Here is a 19,842-nt window from a genome sequence, read left to right as displayed (position 1 = left end):
GGGACAGGAAGGGATGGCAGGGTGCGGAGATACTTTACTACTGATTCTTTACTTCCTATTAAAACTTGAAAGTTATTTGGCTTGAAAGAAAGCAGGAAGTGGTAGCAGTCTGTTCAGAGATAATGAAAAAGTGAAATCAGGAGAATAACTATGAGGAAAAGCAGACTTCAAATCCATAAAAAATGGTAGTCAAGATATTCTTGGGAATATAATCAGAGACTGTTTGAAATTTGAAACCTTAATAATCACTGAAATACACAGTGTCAAGGGCACACAAGGAATATCTTTTTTCTAAAAGAATTTTTTCTCAAATATTTGTGTTCATGGTTTTCAGCCTGGACATACATAGGACATACTACAGGAAAGAAGATTACAAGTTAGAGCAGATCCTGAAAATGGTTAACCATGTTCTTTTTTTCCCACTAAATCTGAGTCATCATTTGTGCTGTGCAAACTATACCAATCATGCTGTGAATGCGTAATTTTATTTAAAAAGCAAGAAAATACATAGGTGCATAAAGCTCCAACAAATGCCTGCAGCAGAAGCTGCTCATTGCCAGGCAGAATCTTTGATCTGTCACTGACAGGAACCAATTTCCCCAAGAAGTCAATTTACATTACGTTATCTGTCAGTGGATCAGAGATAGGTGTTGCAAACTGGATGAGCCAAGGTCAGAAGTAACTCAGAGGCATGTCATTTCAGAGGGCAGGAAAGCAGGGAAGTTCAAGCAGTAAGGAGGGAATATGTGCTGATGAATGAGTAAGGCTGGAAAGAGTAAAGCATAGGAACTATATTTAAAGTGGTAAAGAAACAAAACTCAAAACCTGAAGAGAATACCTTGCTCAGGGACACAGAGCAGCAAACTGCTTCTTTAAGCAGCCCACTCATTTGTTTTAGGCCAGTTCCACCACTATTCAAAAAGTTGCCAACCATTCCACTATCTTGGAAAGTCCTACACAAGGTCTCACCTTAGTTATCCCCACAGTAATGCATTATTTTCCTTCACATCAGGAAATGTTATCTCCATGGTACAGAACCTTTCACTTATATCTTTGTAAAAGATGAAATTTTTAACACTGAGTTTTTCAAAACTGTTTTGCCTCTTGTTAGGAAGTATACAGTACCTAACACCATTACTGATTAAGTTATATAGACACCAAAAGCAGAAAAGCTAAATATAAAATGAGCATTGTGGATTCTATGATATGTGACATTTGTATAACACAACTGGAATCACTGAAATTTCCTGAAGCTCTTGGGATTTTCTGCACCAGATAAAAAACCCATGTAACTTGTGTACTTTTCAGGAATAAATCTAATGGTCTTACCTCCAAAACGTCATAGTTGCAGTTTGAGTGATATTCAATGTCAAATTCTTGAATGGTGAGTTGAATGCTGCTACCAGGTGCTGTTTGAATGTACCAGATGCATTCCCTATTGCTTGGGTATCTGTTGGGGTAGCCAGGACTGTGGAATGACCCAGAAGGGCCAGAGAGTTCTCCTCCACAACCTGACAAAACAATAAAGCATCCTGTCAGTGAGGGGCCCTGGAAAAACTCTCCAACTCTGCAACAAGGAAAGGCATTAGCATCCATTTCATGCACAAATGGGTATATTGGGCTTGAGAGTCTGCTCTATCAAAGGGAACCAAGGTCTAGAAGGGATAAGAAACTCAGGAACAAGCAGGTTGGATCTGCTGGCACTTCCCATGCAGTAAGCATTTCACCTCGGGTTTTTGGAATGTTTCTTACCATACCTCAGCATCTGCTTTGACAGCTGAAGAAACTGACACAGGGTCAAAAAAAGTAACACTGAATTGGGCTCTAACTTTGATGAGTTCTAGAAAGCTGAATAAGATCCAACCTCAACTGTTACTGACCTCAATTAATACACAAACTTAGTTATCAGGAGGAGGTCTTCCCATTGTTGTCAAAATGCCATTTCCCACTGGTTTAGAAATCATAAAATTAAAGACAATGCATTTCCCTCAGCCCACTGAACATGCTTACAAGCTGCCAAGTCACAGTGGATAAACTGGCTTTCTGACTTTTGGTGGGTTTAAAGTTCTTTTTTATTCATTTGTAACTGTGCAATTGTAAGATATGCTATGTTTGAAAAGTTAGGGATTTTCTTTTCAAATAAGAAATTGCCCCTTGGGTGATTAATTTCTTGCATATTATGGGCTGGATTAAAAAAAAAAAAAAAGCAAAATATGGATCAAATGCAGGCTCTGATTTGGTAGCACAAAGAAGTTTTATCATTTTATGGACATGTGGCAATTCATTTCCATTGTCAGGGCAGAATTAGCTCAGTTACATTCATGGTGAAGCCTCACCTCTAGAAAAGCCAGTATGGTGGCTGTGTACCTGTCACATGCAGAAATTAAGGTAATTGTATATTTGAACTGATCTTACACATGCATATCTCTGCCTTGCAGCAGCATTATTTTTCCTCTCTACGTTATAAGGCACCAGGTGCTTCATTTAGGCCCTAGCTAATCTGCTTACACAGCTTTTATGGGGTCACTAGAGCTTTCTAAGTACAGCCCACACTCAATATCTTTGGCTTCCTCTCCAGAGAAAAGGTTCTGTCATATGGAAAAAAAAAAACAAACCAACCCAAAATACTTCATCAAACGACCTAACAAACCATGACTGCTGTATTCCCAGAGGCACATACTGCAATGTGTCAGAAGTGTTATAGTATCTAAATCAGAACTTTTAGTTATAGGAGATATTTTATAACATAAACTGCACTGATCTGCTCAACTAATCCACATAGACGTGTAAAACTCATCTCATCTCTACTAAGTCTGTGCATGATTTACAACTTGAATAAAGTATCTCTGGCCATTGCTCTGCTTAACACTTGGTTTTTTTTCTTCAGGAAGCTATAAATCAAGCTCCTCAATTAAATGCAAATACTTTCCTCAACACTTCCTGTGACAAACTTGGGGTTGTTGGAGTGTGGATGCTAAGCCCCACAAGCATTTGCCATTTTCTCTATCATTGGGTCTTCCACTCTCTTAATGAAAACTTGAGTTTGGCTTTGCCACACTTGGCTCTAGGACTGCAAAATACAAAACTATGACAGGAAAGAGCAGCAGGTCTGAAAGGGAGCAAAGCAATAAGAAGCAGTTTTAAACCAATAAGGAGCCACCCAAATGCACAAGTGCAGAAAACATTTCCAGCCATGCCAGCAATGTATTACAGACCTCTGCCAGTCCATCACCCAGTACTCACTTGAAAACCACCTATTAAGCAGAAGAATTACCAAAACTGGACAATAGTTGCTGTAACTCAGGAGCCTTTACATGGCTGTTTCACTTCACAGGTGAATAGGCATAGGCATAGTTCTTCTCTCTTTTTCCCTACCTTGCTGAACACAAAGCACCATAACTCAGGTGATTTGCCCTAGAGCCACAAAGCAACACTGTCAAGCTATTAGATGTCTCAGCCAAGGAGTAAAAGAAGTTTTTAAGTACATTTGAAATATTGTTCCTTCAGTCACTCTGGAAAGAGAAACAGAAAAAGTGAATGCATTTATTTCATCTGAGGCCTGAACTAGTGGGTAAATGGTAAAAACCCTGACACTTTAATATCTGTGAACATTTCAGCAGAGACACAGACAGCAAGAAATCTTCAGCATAACTCAGCACCCCATGTTTTTTCGCAGTGCCATCAGAAGCTGAACTAATTTTCCTCAAAATCAGGTTTCTACAACTGGAGGAAAAAGAAAAAAAAAATGTCAGCAGCAGGGAAGCCTTTGCAGCTAAATCTCGGGGTTAGTTACTCTCTTTCTCCTCAGCAGTAGGAATGACATGGACGCTGAGGAGAGACTTCAGGAGAGGAAAGCCGCTGTTTCTGCCAGTTTAGGAAACACAAGGATTTCTCACAAACAGACTTCATGGTTTGGCTCCCGAAGGGGTGGGAACAGAGAGGCAGGGAGTTTCAGCTGGCAAGAACAAAGCCAAGTGCTATTTATCTCATCCTGAAGAAAGCTGGGAACAGCTTTAGTTTTAAAACTAAACAGTTATGACTCAGCTTCTCCTACTGAGAGTTTCCTGATAGCCACAAAGACATGTTTTTTTATTTAAACCCAAAATGGCTCAGATACGTAGAAAGCTCTGAGGCACAGATCTTCCTTTTTATGCAACCCTTGCAGGTAGCATTCACATTACTTTATGCTGCCTCCCCAGAGTAGTTTTGTGAGCTCAATCGATACTCTCTGGATGAAGTATGTGAAGCACATGAATACGAAGGTCAAACTGTTGTTAATGTGACATTTCTTTTCTTCCAACTACATATGTTCCCAGAAAAGGCTTTTTGTTAAAAGAGAAGTGATTCTTCTTAAGTGCTCCAGTAAACCTGAGGTAAAGTTCAGATCTCTGTGATTAATTTCTCAAAACTAATATGCTGGACTCATGCTGCCAGTCATTCAGTAATTGTTTGCAAACAGATTGGAAATTGTTTGAGTTTATGCTTACATAGTCACTGACTAAAAGGACTCCCTGATATCGAAAAATACATGAACTTCACACCTGAACTGTTTTGACTGACCTAGATATGTCAGCAGAAGTCTTCATGTCAGAGCAGACACATAATCTCTGAACTTTCTGGCCAAGTGGTAAGAAGTATATATATTATGTTACTGCTCTTATGTGGATGAAGTAAGAACCAGTTTTGTTGTGCTTTTATAAAAATAAAATAAAAAAATATACGAAAAGATTTTAGCAATATATTTGCAGAAATACTTAAGACATCAAAAGAAATGTTCCTGGCTTTAAAATCAAGTGCTACATATGTGGAACACTAAAATGGAAAAACTCCAATAATGATAGGAAAGCTTTTTGAAATGAATGCTTACAAACACTATATGTGAAAGAATTGGCCACGCCTTAAGATGCTTAAAAGGCTTTGAAATCTGTCTTGGCAGATACTTAAAATAACCAGAAAAGATATCAAACAAATTACATTCATATGAATGGTGTTAAGACTGAAGATGTAGATGCATATTTATTTATAAACATATATTAAAATATGTTAATATATGTATGGATTTTGCATTTAAAAGGAAAACTTCAGTATTGTATTCTTTTCTTATTTTTCTGAGCAAGATAAGAAATACATTTTGATTTAAGCTGGAATAGAGTTTCCATCCTAAAGTAGGCTGCCTACTCTATTAAGACATTGAAAGAGGAAAAGTTCAAACAATGATGTAATCATCTCAACTAATTAAACTTCTTCCATTTCTGGCATCACCATTAAATGAATACAAACCTCCCAATGTTTATATTTGTCTGCAAACATCAGATTAAAATTTGCTTCTATTCAAATCTGGAATTTTTGCTGGTTATGGCAAAAAAAGTAAAAAAGATTTGGTCTTTTGGGGTAAATATAAATGTGGAAACAATCTATAAATTACTGCATGACTTCATCTCTCCCTGAAATAATAGTGATTTATCTGGAACCATTCATTCCTAGTTTTTCTCAGCACAGAAGAATATGCTCTTGCTGTATGTGGTCAGATATACAGATAGCTGCACTGTGGAAAAGTTTCTTGTAGCTGAACTGCATTCAGCATATCCTCAGTTTGTGCAGACCTCCTTGAGTCATTTTGGAAACTTCAGCCCTGCGGTTAAACTGAGAAAAGAAGGGAGGAAAGATATTCTTTCAGTAGTGTAAAGGTCCTGGAATTCCCTAGAAAAATGCTTAAAACAACTACCAAACCTGGTGTTAGTTGCTAGGAAATCAGACAACAAATAGAAATCTCAGGAAACTTATATTTGTTTTCTTTGCTTTCCTCTGACTAAAATCTAAGTAGTTGCTGAAGATTGTGCAAGGGAAAACTTAGAGACCTTTCCACATTACTGCTCGTCTGGTTAGCAGATGGTGTTAATTATAGCTTAACAGAGAAGCAGTAATCTGTGGAAACCTCTATTATTTGCAAGATTTTCAGATTTATTCATGGGTATGTTTTAGGCACAAGATAGAAAAATACTTTCCACAAAGTTTCAAGTGAACTGGTACTGGTTCTGTAAAATCAGAGGTCAGGAAATGAAAGGATTCAGAGATGAATAATGAATAAAGACAGACTACTAATGAATAAAGACAGACCCAGAGACATAAGGGGAAATATAGGTATTTAAACAAGAGCAGAAACCACCAAGGTCCTGAATGACCACATATCAGTTATCAATGTTAAATATAATTAAAAAAAAAAAAAAAAAAGAAAAAAAAAAAGAAAAAAAAAGCCATTTTCTAGCTCTCAGACATTGATTGAACTTTTCAGCAACAAACATTTTAATAAAATGTTTGCCCTTGATATTACGCATTTGTCTGGGGGGGTAGAGTGAGATCCAGCTTGCTGAAGAAACAGAAATTAATTTATCCCTAGCTGTCACAGAGAACATGTTTTTAATAGCCAGACTCAATACAAAAAGCCACCTCTGAACATGGTAGCACCCACACCACAAAACAACTTGTCAGGACTTCAAAGTGACAGACCCTGTCACTTAAACTTCATGTGACAGAAAGACCTTGAAAAAGAATAGTCATAGAAAACTGAACAAATGGCAATTCATCAAAGGGTGCACAAGAAATCAACAACAGAGCTATGATTCAGGCTTAGGAAATCAGGCCTCAGCTCATTGACCTGCAAGGCAATATTCTCTCCAGCAAGTCCTTTGGATGCCTGGCAAATGTCTGCAGGGAATGGCTTCTGCATCCTAATATATTCTTGGTTTCTGTTATGCTTCCATGAAGAGCTAACAAACTATTTCACATTTTACCTGACAAATACACTGTAAACACCAGTCTCTAGGTACTGTATTCACTTTCATAAGTTTCATCTTCTGAAAATACAGACCCAGGCTAATAAAAACCTCTTTTCATGAACCAAGTGTTTTTTTCTGCACCCTGTCCATCTATCAATTCTTGAGGAAATCCAGCTGGAAGAAGACAGCGAAAGAAAAGAGCAATACAATACCTTGGGGCTATGTAATTATTTTCCCAGTAGTGTGCTTTGCTTCTTTTTAAAAGGGGAAATTAATGTGTCACAGAAAACAGAATAGTGGGTGCAAGTTTTGACTATGCTGAGAAGAGAATTGAATTTATAAACCTCACTAAAATCAAGCAGTCAAATGAGTGAGCTTCAATGAAAGCAGATGTATATAAAAAGCAGTCATCTCCTACATGCACATCGCTTAAAAAGGTAAGTGATGGGTCTAAGAAATAGGTGTCTCCACAGAGAGTGATAGGTGCCCCTGGTGTAATTTTGCACTGAAAGACTTTTGCCCCCTTTGCCTCCTGTTTTTTGGTTTTTTTTTTCTTTTTTAAAGAAAGCAATTAGATTGCTATGCCACCTTTGCAATATCCAGAATATTACTAAGAGTTTCTTCTTTCTCAAAGGACCAATATATGCCCCAATATATATATTAAACTTCCTAATAAACAGCAGAAATGGAATGAGAAGCTTGCATATTCAAGTTTTCCTCTGGTGAAAGATTCTCTTGAGTCCTTGGTTGCAGAAGAAAACACCAGTGATTTATCCAAATCAATTCTAAATCCAGCCTCATCGATGAAATCCCTTAAACAGGAGTGCTATTTAAGAGCCACAACCACTTTTAAATTTAATTATTTGCACTACAGCTTTCCATCCAAGTTAAAATTATATAGGACAATTTTAAGCATAAATAACAGCATTCTCTAAGATCAGTTACTAATTCTGTCTTTGGGAAAGTCTAAAGAATAGGCTTCCTTCAGCAACCCAGATCAGCAACTCAACAACTGAAAAGAAGTGTCTCAGCAACTGGGAAGTTCAGATTCACATATTTTAAAAAAAAAACACTTCAGTTTTGTGTCATGTATGCCAGGGAGGCCTCCTCAGGTCAGTTACCAACAAGGTAAGCTTTTGGCTTTTTGAGATCACCTCATAACTGCAAGCAAAGCTGCTGGAAAGAGTGAACTGTATTAGGCACATGATGGCAAATGTTAAGTGCTGCTCTCTTCTGTCACCAAAGCATGTGCATGCCCTTGATATATATCTTATAGATGCTTCACAACTGCTAAGGAGTACTTGGACAGCTTGACAAATATTTCACAGCAGCTTGATCACACATTTGTCACTGGAACAGAATAAAAAGCTTGGCTCTCAGCAATATATATCACTGGGTTACTTTCTTGTCTGGTGAGATGCTACCAGATCCAGATTTAGATTCCCTTAGGGATCTGCCTGCAGACAAGAGTGGAGCTGAATGCCACATTCCAAAATACCCAACTGAAAGGCTGCATCTCCTGATGACTTCCTCTAGTTGAGAAGACTTTCTACGATGAGATTTTTTTGGTGTATTTGATAGATTTCAGAATGGAGAAGCAAAAATAGCATCTCCAGCCACAGGAAAATAACTAATTTTATCCAGTGTAGGGCAACAGTATATGTCCAGGCAATATCACCACCAACACTAAGAGAAATATCCACATTTGTGCATGACACCACGCAAAAACACAAGTGCCTGAAATGAACAGTGCTCTGGAGGAACTTGCACTCATATTACAGGCTGTCAGAAGTCGCAGCTATAATACTCAGTGCCAGCAATGACATTCCCTAGGAGCCAGCTCTATCTGAACCCACAGATTTTGCTCTGCTGCTTAGACACAATTCCACATTAGCAGTCTGGGCCCTATGCAGCATCAGGCTGCAGTTTATCGTCCAGAAATTAACAGGGGGTCAGTGCTGTCTGGCAGAGAAGTGAATGTGTCAGTTCAGAAAAAGAGTGCAGGGGGGTGGGAGAGATCTGGAGAGTCTGGGAAATGCTTGGAGGGGGATGTGGAGTGCTTACCATGCAGGCAGATTCTGGAAAGCTTTGAGAACTTTAGAAAAGCAAGTTAACCCAGTACCATGGCTACTCTGTGGAGCTGATGTCATCTGGCTATGCATAAAAGCATCCACTTTTTCTTCTTTTGTGCAGACCCAGAATGACGTCACCTCAAAGCACAAGAATGTACCTTTGTGCTGCAGCACTTCCCCTGCTGGCTCCTGCCACACATCTCACTCCTCCCACATATGTCTCTCTTTTGCCCAGAAATGCTCCTTGACCTCCACTGAATGCAAAACACCTCTGTCTAGTCAGCAAGAGTCTTTGGGAGCCCACAAATGCCAGCAGTCTGTGGTAATGCAGAGGAGCTCCTATTCAAACAATGTATATCATGCTGTATACCTCAGCAACCCACACTGAGGCCTCTGCAGCCCATTTCAGCTGCTTAACAGTGCTGTCAAATCTGAATGGTGCAAACAGATTAGACAGGGCAACTCTGGTGATTTAATTATTTTCAGGCCTGGATCCTCTTTGATGGAATCTACAATGGTACATCATTTAATCTTGTTATAGACCAATATTGCTTTTAAATAAGCAGTGGAAAAGTTGCATTAGTAGCACCCCTCATGAAGAAATTGCATTAGTTTACATTTGTACAGTCATTAACAGATTTGTTTGTAACTGGCATGCATGCTTGCCTATTTACTGAAGCCTGTGACAGCCTTTGTAACATGCAAGAACAAGAAAAAAACCCCGCTCATGCTATCCAACAAGAACCACTCAAGAAAACTGGAGAGAAGCCTGCACAGAAAACACAAGTTTGTAGGAATGAGGCAAACTGAGGGCTGTTTCCCACTAGAAAGCCTAAATCACCTATGATTCCCTTGTAATAGCATATCCCTCCTGTTCAGTAGAGAAATTTTTCAGATGCCTCCCATTCTGTTCCTTCTCCTGCAAATGAAAGCTCTAACAGCTCTCATTCTCTGAGCAGATGATCTTTGAAGGTGTCCATGTGCAGAAACATCCACTGGCAAAGTATTAGAGGAATTCTAAAGAAACATACTTTCTCTGATTAACTTACCATTAACATGCCACAGCATCTGGAACCCACTTCTAGCATTCAGACCATCAGAATAAAACACCACATGAAGGCTGGTCCCTGTAGTACTCCCTGCCAGTGGAAGAGACTGTCCACAGAAAGTGCCTGTCAGGTTGGATTGTACATCAGGCCCATCATAGAGCTGAAATGAAAAGCAAGGAACCCAGTGAGTAAAAAGCAGCTCTCCAATCCTTAATGTTTTGTACTGCTTGCCAAAGAAATAGTGAGACTTCTCCCACTGGCTACCTTTACACAACAATATGAGCAGGGTAAGACTTAGATGAAATTATGAGCACATATAACTGCAATATGTCTTTAAATCTGGCTGAACACTTTGAACACTAGGAAGGCTTTGCTCTTTGTTTTTGTATGTATTGAGGGTTGCTGGGGAAGAAGATAAAGGGCAGATGGCAATGACCTGAAACAGAAAAAAAAAACGGGATGTCACGTGTCTGATTGGACCATGCATCTAACATGCCAGGTGCCTCCCTCAGTGACAACTCTGTTTACATCTTAATTTCTTTCAGATTCCACTCAGGTGATTTCAGGACTGACTAAACTTGTAATGGAGGAAACCAAGCACTCAGTATTGCCAGGCTCTCCCCGAGTTGTGAGAACAAACTGAAAACCAAAAGCAAAGTAAATTCTCAAAAAATACAAGGCAAACCTCCTGCTTTGGAGAAATGGATTGAGTTGTGCTTTCTGAACTTTTGTGCTTAGACACACTTTACGTTTAATTTCCTACTCATATTCTATATGAGGATATTTTGATAGTGTGTTGGCAAACGCATCCACTCTAAAAAAAAAAAACCAAAACATTAAAAAATTCATGTTTAAATCTTGAAATTGGAATTTAGCCACATATTCACATTTAAATTAAAACAATACAAGTTTTCATGGTTTGATGGGGTTATAGTGGATGGTTAGAGCTTTTAACCCTCTTTACATTTGTTATCTCCAAAGGTTTAAGATTTAAAGGTCTTTCAAATCCTGTAAAGCATAAAGAATATGAATCTATGTTCCTCACCAAATATCCCAATGCTCGGCATCATCTTTCATGGGTGAGGTATATAATTTTTTGCAAACTGGTAAAAATAAGACATTTTACCTAAATTGCCTTTTACTTATGGTATCAGATTACATTTTGTTGCCTAGTTAGGAATCAGATTTCTACTTTTGTTAGAAATCATGCAATGATTCTTAACGTTTAGAAAACCAGCAACCATTGCCCTTTTTTATCTCTGCCACAGTTCATCTGATCTTCTGTCTCACAAAGCACATCTTCAAAACTCAACACAGCAAATTACTGGCACAGAAACCACGTCTGAACATTCTCATTGTGAATTTTTGGCATGCTTCCTTTCAGAATTTCAACAAAATCTTTTCTCTGTTCTAAAGCCATCACTGTAAAGCTCTCTTTGTGCAAAGAATAAAATCTATGATCTTTAGAGAAAACAGTCAATGTTTATTTATCTTTGTTCTCCGTTGCAATTTCTTTTCCAAATATCTCTTATTCCACAAAGAATTCTCCAACATTCAACACCCATAGCATAGAAGTATGATATCACAGTAAATATTGATTAACCATGCTAGCCACTAATTTTTGCACACACTTTCTAGCAGACATACAAATGGGAATAAGTAACTAAGCCCTCAGCTTTTGTGTTCAAGATGTTTGTCTTGCAGGACCCTCAGAAATCTCATGGTTGATTTAAGACAGAGTTGGGGCCAAGAAATCTACTCAAGGGTTTTCAAATCCTCAAGCAGACTATCTAGTTTGAGTATTATTTTTAATAAAAAATAAATTGGATTCAGCTCAGCCAGAAGCAAGGGGGGAATTGCAGAAATAATTGTATGGTAATATTCCATGGCCAATTTTATGGCTGGTGACCCCACTCTTTTTGTTTTCAATCTTCTAATGCAATGAAAGGCTGAGAGCATGAGAAGTGTACCATAACTTGAGAAGTATCACTCCATTTGGTATGATTTCTTTATGAGAGATAAGAAAAGCTTAAAAGCTTCTAATTGTAGACCACTTGGTGGTATTTCTTACAAAGCTTTGATCAGATGTCATCAAAAATAGATAGGAAATTGTCATAAAGAACAGTTGAACATCCATCCATATTTTTTCCAAATGTAAAGTTTGAAGGACTGCCTAACAGACATATGAGCTGTCCCATGCCCAGCATTACAGTTGTGACCTTCCTCCAAGCCAGGCTGAGAGCCTTATGCTTCTCTTGTGGCTTAAGTTCAGCAAAATGAAATAAAGTCAGGTCCAATTAGATTTTTTTAATAGCACCAATTCCTTCAACAGCTTTGTGGTATATACTACTCGTATTTCTGTGGCATCAAGCCAGGGAAATCTTACACCAGGAAAGTATGAATGCGGGAGATTGGATCAATGTGAAGATGATTAATCTGTGCTCTGAATAGAAGCATAAAATCTGTTGATACATATTCAGTTATCAGCCCTTAGGTTTAGTGATTACAAATGAAAAACCTGTCTAAAGAGCTATGGACTAAATCATACTCTGAAGCTTTCCAGTACAAACAAACAAACAACCTTCCTGAGTCTACTGAAACTTTGATTCATCAAGGGAGAGTTATTTTTATTTAAGACAGTAACCGTCACATTTCTGTGTAATTTCCCCTGAAAACACTGTGTCAGTTTTTCGAAACACAAACGGTTACTATGGCAACCCCTTCATGCCGCACTGCCCTCTGGGTCTGGGTTCAGAGAGGAGTTTTGAAGGAAATTGGAGTGCTCGGCCAGATGTAACCCATTGAGAGAGGCAGACCCAGGACTGGAGGAATCTTGAGCTCTCTTTCACTTCTAAATGAAGGGAACAGCTGTGTGTGTTCAGGGCATTTTGAACTTCTCAAACCACATTTGCTCTCACACAAATACAGGCAAGTGAAACTGAAGCTGAATACAGATCTCATGAGCCACAATTTGTTTTCTGATCTCTGAGATAACATTTCTCGTTTAAGGGCCTGCTTTTTCAGTTGTACTATCCTAAAGGATTGCTGCAAATTGAGAGAAGGTTTTTCCCCAGGCTGCGAGAAGCAAAGTACTCCCTTGGCTTGCACAAGACAATTTAATTTGGGGGCTGCTTATTAGCTACTCCAGAACCATACTTAGTATAGAAACTAAGGACTGAGCTTTCTCCCAGCTTGTCACTGGGAAGAAAGCACTTGCTTGCTTTCTATGTAGATTTTTTTTGTAATTTATTGATTTGTTTAGACCTCTTAGCCTCCATCAGAAAACCCAAGGGCTTCATAATGATTTTGGCAGACAATTCAACAAGCAAATTATGCAAACAGTTGCAGCACACGTTCAGATCCTTAGCTTCCCCTCTTTAATAGCAGCATCCAGAGCACTCCATATCATCAGCCTGTATCCCAGCACCAGACCCAGACAGAGATGCAATACATTCAGATGAATTATTAGGCACAGGTTCAATAACTGTTCAGAGAAACTCCTTACCAGGCTGCCTAGGAGCAAGTGTATTGGCTGACACAAAAGTAAAAAGGGGAGGCACTAGCTCCCTAAGGAATGAACTGAGCTGTGGGACTGCCCAGCAGAAATGTGGCAGCTGAAAAACATCTGCTGTACACAGGAGTGTAGCTGGGAGAGCAGGGCTAGCCAAGCCTGCTGGAAGGGTTCAGCTTGGGTGGGTCTCCCAGAAGAGACACCAGTCCTCACCAGTATTACATTTTGCCTCTTCTGACTCTTCAGCCTGGAAATCTGTGGCTGATACCAGTAACAATGCTTTGGAGACCACAGCTGTTCACCTCTCCTTGGAGGAGCAAAGGAGCATGACCTCTGTCAGAGAGAAGCTCACTGCCAGAATAGGAGCAAGGGCTAAAAGATTGAGCTGACTGGAAAATGGATTTTCTGCTGCTTGGAAAGTAATAAAGATCTCAAACAAACAGGGAATACAAAACAAACAGAGCATACTCAAAGCAGGTAAATTTTTCTAGCTGAGCACCTTGTCAAGATTATTCCTTCTTGCAAAATGATACTGGCAGAAGCCTTCCAAACAGGTAGTGGGACTCCATCTGTTCAGTTTTCCCGGCAGAAATCTTTATTATTTTTTTTTAGCACAAAATTTCAGTTTTTTCTTGGAGAACTTTATTTCTGTGAAAGGGTACCTTTTTTTTTTTTTTTTTTTTTTTTTGAATTTGGAAAAATAATTATATAGGAAATCCCCCACCATAACCTACTCTGGAAAAAAGCTGCTAACTAGTTAGGCACTACACATAGTCTTGATGCAGAGATAATGGAGGCTTCAAAGTCAAACTGTCAGTTTCACATGATGGGAAAATCCCATCTGAAATTATGAATACTGACAGTTCTCAATTTAGTGTGCTGTAAATAATTCTATTATCAGATGTCACTAATTCATTACATAATTATGTGTAATTCTAGCAATAATTATCTCAATTTGAGTCTTGAAATTAATTGTTTTCCATTCAAAAGCCTTTTTACAGGGAACAACAGCAACAGCCCTGGGCTGTATCTGCAGAACTGGAGAAAGGAGGCTGTGCCTTGCATCAGACCAGTGCCCCAGCCATTGCCAGAGCCTGTATCCTCCAACAGCTATTCTGCCACATTCAGTATCCTTTTGCTATTACAAGTGGGAAACCAGATATGGAGTTGTTTTGACTGCTCTAAACACTAGAAGCAGTGATTACAGGTATCTGAGCAGCTCTTCCTGAACTGGTCGTTTTTTTTTGGAAAGGAATGTTTCATGACATCACAACAAATATATTACCAGAAAACAAAACTGACGCAAAAGCCAGACAAGATAATCATCAATCAACACAAAACACTCCAAAGTGAGATCACCATTAATTGTCAAAGCAAGAAATAACAAAAATAAAAACAATCTATTTCCAAGCAACACATTCACATCTAGAAGAATTAGAGTGAAAGCTTAAGAATCTGCAGGTCTCTCAGCCAGAGAAAAACTAAACAGAAAAACAACAACAACAAAAACCAAATCAAAAAACCTCAACCCAACACCACAGAAAACTAAAGCTCCAGCATGTGGCACATTATGCTGGAGAAGCACCACAGCAACATAGTTTTCATACAAAGGCAGCTTAAGACTTAGACCAACTTTCTGTGTGGAGCCTTGTTATTTACGCACACACAGGAGAACAAAATAAGATTATGTTTGTGCTTGCATGATGGGAACTGTTTGCAATTGCCACCAGAAGAAAATCTCTCCTTAAGCACTTATTCTAAATAATGATTTCCTATTATTATTTAAATATGTTTATGCCCTTGGTGACCTTTGATACAGCTTGCTCTGACCACCAGAGGCAGCTTTCTTATCTCCTCACAGTGATGCACTTTCATGAATTGACCATTTTATTTCATAGTACAATGGAGTTCGATACCTTGCATCACTATGCATGTAGGTTAATCTTGTTGGATTTATCTATCATATGGAAATGTATAAGGGATTAGTTTTTTAACAGTAAGAGTTTTATCTATGTTTTGTCTTGTAACCTGAGCCTGAAATACTTCAAGCCCTTTGAAAGCTTCAAGCAAAGTGAAATTCCACATTCAACTGCAGTGATTTTTTTAAAAAAATAATTTTTTTCTTATATTACTATTTACTATCTTCTCAAAGAAAACAAGAATTTCTAGCTACAGGCAAATCTGTTCATTTCTGACTTTCTAGGAAAGGCTCATTTCTAAAAATTATTTTTTAAAAATTACTTTCTTCAGCAAGACTCTGCCTTTACTACAAGAATGTAAGAAATGCAGAGTTTATCTTTGGATGCAATTTTGAAAATGTTTTAGATATTGGAGTAGGAAACAACTGCTGTTAAAGAAAGAAAATGCCTAGAAGACATTCACCTAGTCGGTTAACCCCAAGACCTGCACTCAACCCCTTATGTGATCAGCATTTTCAATCCCCAAACCTCTATTAGGAGAGCACCTTCACCTTCGCTCTCTGGAAGGAGAAGGTCTCAGTCAGCTGCCTGGGGCAGTCCTGGAGTCTCACCCATGCACAGTGGATGGAGCAGGCTGAGCTAAAAGCAAGGCAGCAGGAGTGCACCTGGAAAGTCCATCTTTCTGCTAACCACTGTGGGTGCTTTGACCCCAAAACATGGCTCCATTGCCCAGGGCAAATGCTGACTGCCCTGGTGTTCTCTTTCTGACCCCGTGCCTATCCCTGAGGTACGGGCAAGGCTTTGCTGTTATGGCCAGCAACCAAATGGACCTCTCAAGTCTCTCCCACCTTGGCTGAGCAAGGGGCTGCCAGGGGATCCCCACCCTTGGGGCACTGGGATCACACGTGCCTGGTCACAAGGCTGTGGTTATTTTGAGAAAGTGCCTGCTCTCTGCAGTGCCTCAGAAATTGAGGCAGATTCTCTAAAGTGAGAATCCATTCATGGTAGAGGGAGAAGAAATGGTTTTGGGCATGGGATAATAATATTTGCAAAGTAATTTTTCATCTGAAAGCTGCTGCTGTGGAAAAAGGACTTTACAAAGAGACAAGGTTGTGCCTAGGGACACAGCAATCAGGGGGAGGGGTGGAGGAGCTGCACCTGCTCTGAAAAGCCCAGGAGGTCTGAAAAGTTTGCAGCACTGCTGACTCGTGTGCATGGCTGAGCGCTGCTCCTCTTATGCTTTGCCAGACCAGATGGACTGAGCTTCCACTGCAAGCAACAATGCACTGACACCACGAGAGGCCAGAGAGGGCCTCCATGAGAATCCTATTTGAGAAAACTAGCATCATGCATAACTAGGGGAACTGAGGGGACTTCAGCTTGGTCTTGACAAATGAAGATTTGGGAGAAGAGGAAAATATTCCTGCCTCTTGGATTTTCAAGAAAGCAAAACTGCATGTTCATGGTTACAGTGGGAAGGGAAGAGACAAGACCTTCCTCAAAGTCCATTGTGGTTTTCTCTGAACTCCATGGGGTCTTCCTTATGATGAAGGGAGTCTTTGACTAACTCGGATGACATTTCTCTAGCCACCAGGTCACTTCATATTGTGATGCCCATGCTGAGTGGAATAAGCCACTTCATTGCACAGACAGTGTCATAGGTCCTGGGCAGTAAAATTTGGAATACAGAAAAAGAAGAGAGGAGAGGAGAAGAGAGGAGCTGCAACTACATGAGTCCTAAATGCCCTTTCCCCAACAGGGGGTATGCATAGTGCTATCATATGCTACTATTTCACAGTCACTTCATTGTACAGTGCTTTTTTCTGAAAACACAGGCAAAGTCACACTGCTTTGAGCTGGCAGGGTGTGGACAACACTGAGTCCATGAAGGTCTGACTCATTTTGTGAGTCCAAAAGCAGTCTCTGTGCTGGCTTCACTCGTGCTTCTTGTCATCTGAGGTTTCTGGAGGCACCATGCAACCCTTTCACCACTGACACATTGAGCTGTCTAGAGGGGTGTGGGGGGTTGTGTGCATTTGTAACTCTGCTTCTAAGTAACCTTTCAATGCAAAACTCTTCTTCAATTCTTGCAAAGCCCACAACTGGGAAAACAAAAATCTGAGCCCTTATCCATTCTTGCCTAGGGTGGGAAGGTTTTTTGGTGCAACAGTCTCCTGAATATCCAGATCTCTCACTGAAAATCAGTGCAAGACCTAAGATTTCCCTGTGTCCCAATGGTGAGGGGAATACAGAAATTACAAGAATTACAGAAATACAAGGAGAATTTTTGGTTTTATCCTTCCAGTCTTACACTGAAGGGCTTCTTGTTGAGGCCCATAAACCCCTGAAGCAATTCAGGGATAGGCTGGCATGCTACCAACTTAGATGGTAATATATAAATGGCTACCACTGCCGTCTGGCCAGCAGGCTGTAATGTGATGTCTGTCTGCAGAAAATGGATGGTATATTTAATATATCATCTGCTTCCCCAGGGTAATGTACTACCAAAGACATTTTGTAAATCAGTGCCTGGCCGTATGCAAAGCCATGGTCTGCTTGAAGAATTCCTGCATCACTTGAAAAAGACACACTCATAAATTAAATGTTATAATCTCCTAACATGGTTTAAGTATATTTACTAATTACAAGCACTAGAAACAGTGTAAGATTTTTTTTTCTATGACAAGCTAATAAAGAAAGAGACTGACCAGCGGAGTGCAAGGGACACTTATCTAATGCAGTATTCCCAAATGGAGAGAAAGGATATTATGGCACCTCCCTAAAATACTACTCTGCTTTATAAAAAGAAAAAGAAAAAAAAAAAAAAAGGACATTTCCTGTAACTACCAGAGGGAAATAAAAGAGTTCCCAGGAGCAGATGCCATATTAATTACTATACTCATTTGATAATATTCCACATATAAGGGTGCAGTGATATTTTAACCACTCTGAGCCTAATTGATGAAACAATCTGGACTGCTTAAGTACACTGGCAGTGAGCAAGCACAGAAGATTTATTGAAAAGAGGAACTCGGTCCTGCCCTGCAGCAGGAGGAATGCTGCTTTTGTTATCAGGCAGTTGCTTGCACCCATAAGATGTTATTTTGCATTAAGCCAATGATAATTCTAGAATTGCCAGTAGACTAAGGGGGTCAGACTCAGAGAGCTCTGAACCTTGTCTTGTTGCACATTGTGTCACATGACACAGTTTTACTATCTATTATCAGGCTGATGTCATCTTGCAAAGGCTGAAGGCAAGGTCTCCCCTGTACTTATTAAAAACAGATGTTAAAGAGACTGGACTTCAAGGCACAGTTGTACTTTCTGAGCAGAAGGACATGGAGGGAGATTGTCTCTGAAGGACAGAAAGATTAGTGGTTTTCAAATAATACTTTTCTTTGACAAGAAAGGAATAAATTTCAATTCTACTGCAAGACTTGACTCTTCAGGCAACAGCATGACATTCTCCTTACTTACAAAATAGCTTTTCCTCTCTGGACATTATGTTCTGTTATACTAAATAAGAAGGTAATTCATTATTAAAGACGGGGAATTAAATATATGCTTCTTCAGCTAATAACCTGGTGAGTGTAGAGGAAGTAATGACATTTCTATGTCACTGTCTGCAATATCTCACTGACTACAGCCTTGTGACTCCTCTAGAAAAACTAATGTTAGGTTACTAAGCCAAACCACAGCATGCAATGCAATCTAAAGACCATCCAATCTAATTACAGTTAGTGCAGCATCACTGGGAAACAGTCTGCTACCACTTCTGTACATGTCTTTATCTTGAGTGATTAAACTCATATTCTTGAAACTCCCCTGCAAAAGTCCTTCCAAAATGTCACAAATCCTGTGAGCATTGCTAGCAATGAGCCAACACCCTCTGACAGGCCATAAACACTGCTTCTCCTTTGCTGATGAACTGCTCATATGAGATGCTAGAGAATTACATTATAAAAAGCTGCAATTGTGCCTCCCTCCCACACTGCCCCTTCTCAATTTTTGGCACCTATGCACAAGGGCAGAAAATTTCCAACAAGTCAGAAGAGCAGAGCTTTCTCCTTCCTACTTGACACAGATATAAATTATTGTATGTGCTGAAGCAGTGGAGATGCAGGTCCTGCCAGAGCCAGACACATTCAGAGTCATTCAAGACTCCCTGTGGAGGGGGAATGCTGCTCACCATGAGTGACACCAGCCAGGTGCTGCAAATGCCAGTCAGTCTGACTCACAAGAAGCATACCATGATCAAAGGAAAAAAGGAAATAGGTAATTCAGTACATGGCTGACTTCTCATTGTAGAGCTGTGACTGCTCTACAGCAGCAGTCTGGGACAGCCATGCACTGTATTTGCACTTACTTGTACTCTTTGGACATCTATCTTTTTCCTTGTCCTGTATTTGCAAGTTATTTCCTCTAAGTGATGGTAACAGATCTTTGGTAACAGAAAATCACTAGGAAAACCTGTGAGTAGAAACATTTGGTTTTGTCATACTACATATTTAATTT

General features: G+C 39.5%; 1 protein-coding gene across 1 annotated transcript in view; it reads right to left on the bottom strand.

Moving 5' to 3' along the window:
- CUBN (cubilin) overlaps positions 1-19,842 on the bottom strand; it is a 139,420-nt gene that overhangs the window by 75,697 nt on the left and 43,881 nt on the right. The window contains exons 28-29 of the mRNA XM_008492690.2: positions 9,898-10,057; positions 1,330-1,511 (exon numbers count right to left, since the gene is read on the bottom strand). Of these exons, the coding sequence (XP_008490912.2) occupies positions 1,330-1,511; positions 9,898-10,057 (342 nt within the window). The remainder of the gene's footprint in view (positions 1-1,329; positions 1,512-9,897; positions 10,058-19,842) is intronic.

This window comes from Calypte anna, chromosome 2, assembly GCF_003957555.1.
Source record: "Calypte anna isolate BGI_N300 chromosome 2, bCalAnn1_v1.p, whole genome shotgun sequence".
In the NCBI taxonomy this organism is placed as follows: Eukaryota; Metazoa; Chordata; class Aves; order Apodiformes; family Trochilidae; genus Calypte; species Calypte anna.
The sequence above is the reverse complement of the archived record's forward strand: the minus strand, read 5'-3'. Positions and strand labels throughout refer to the sequence as shown.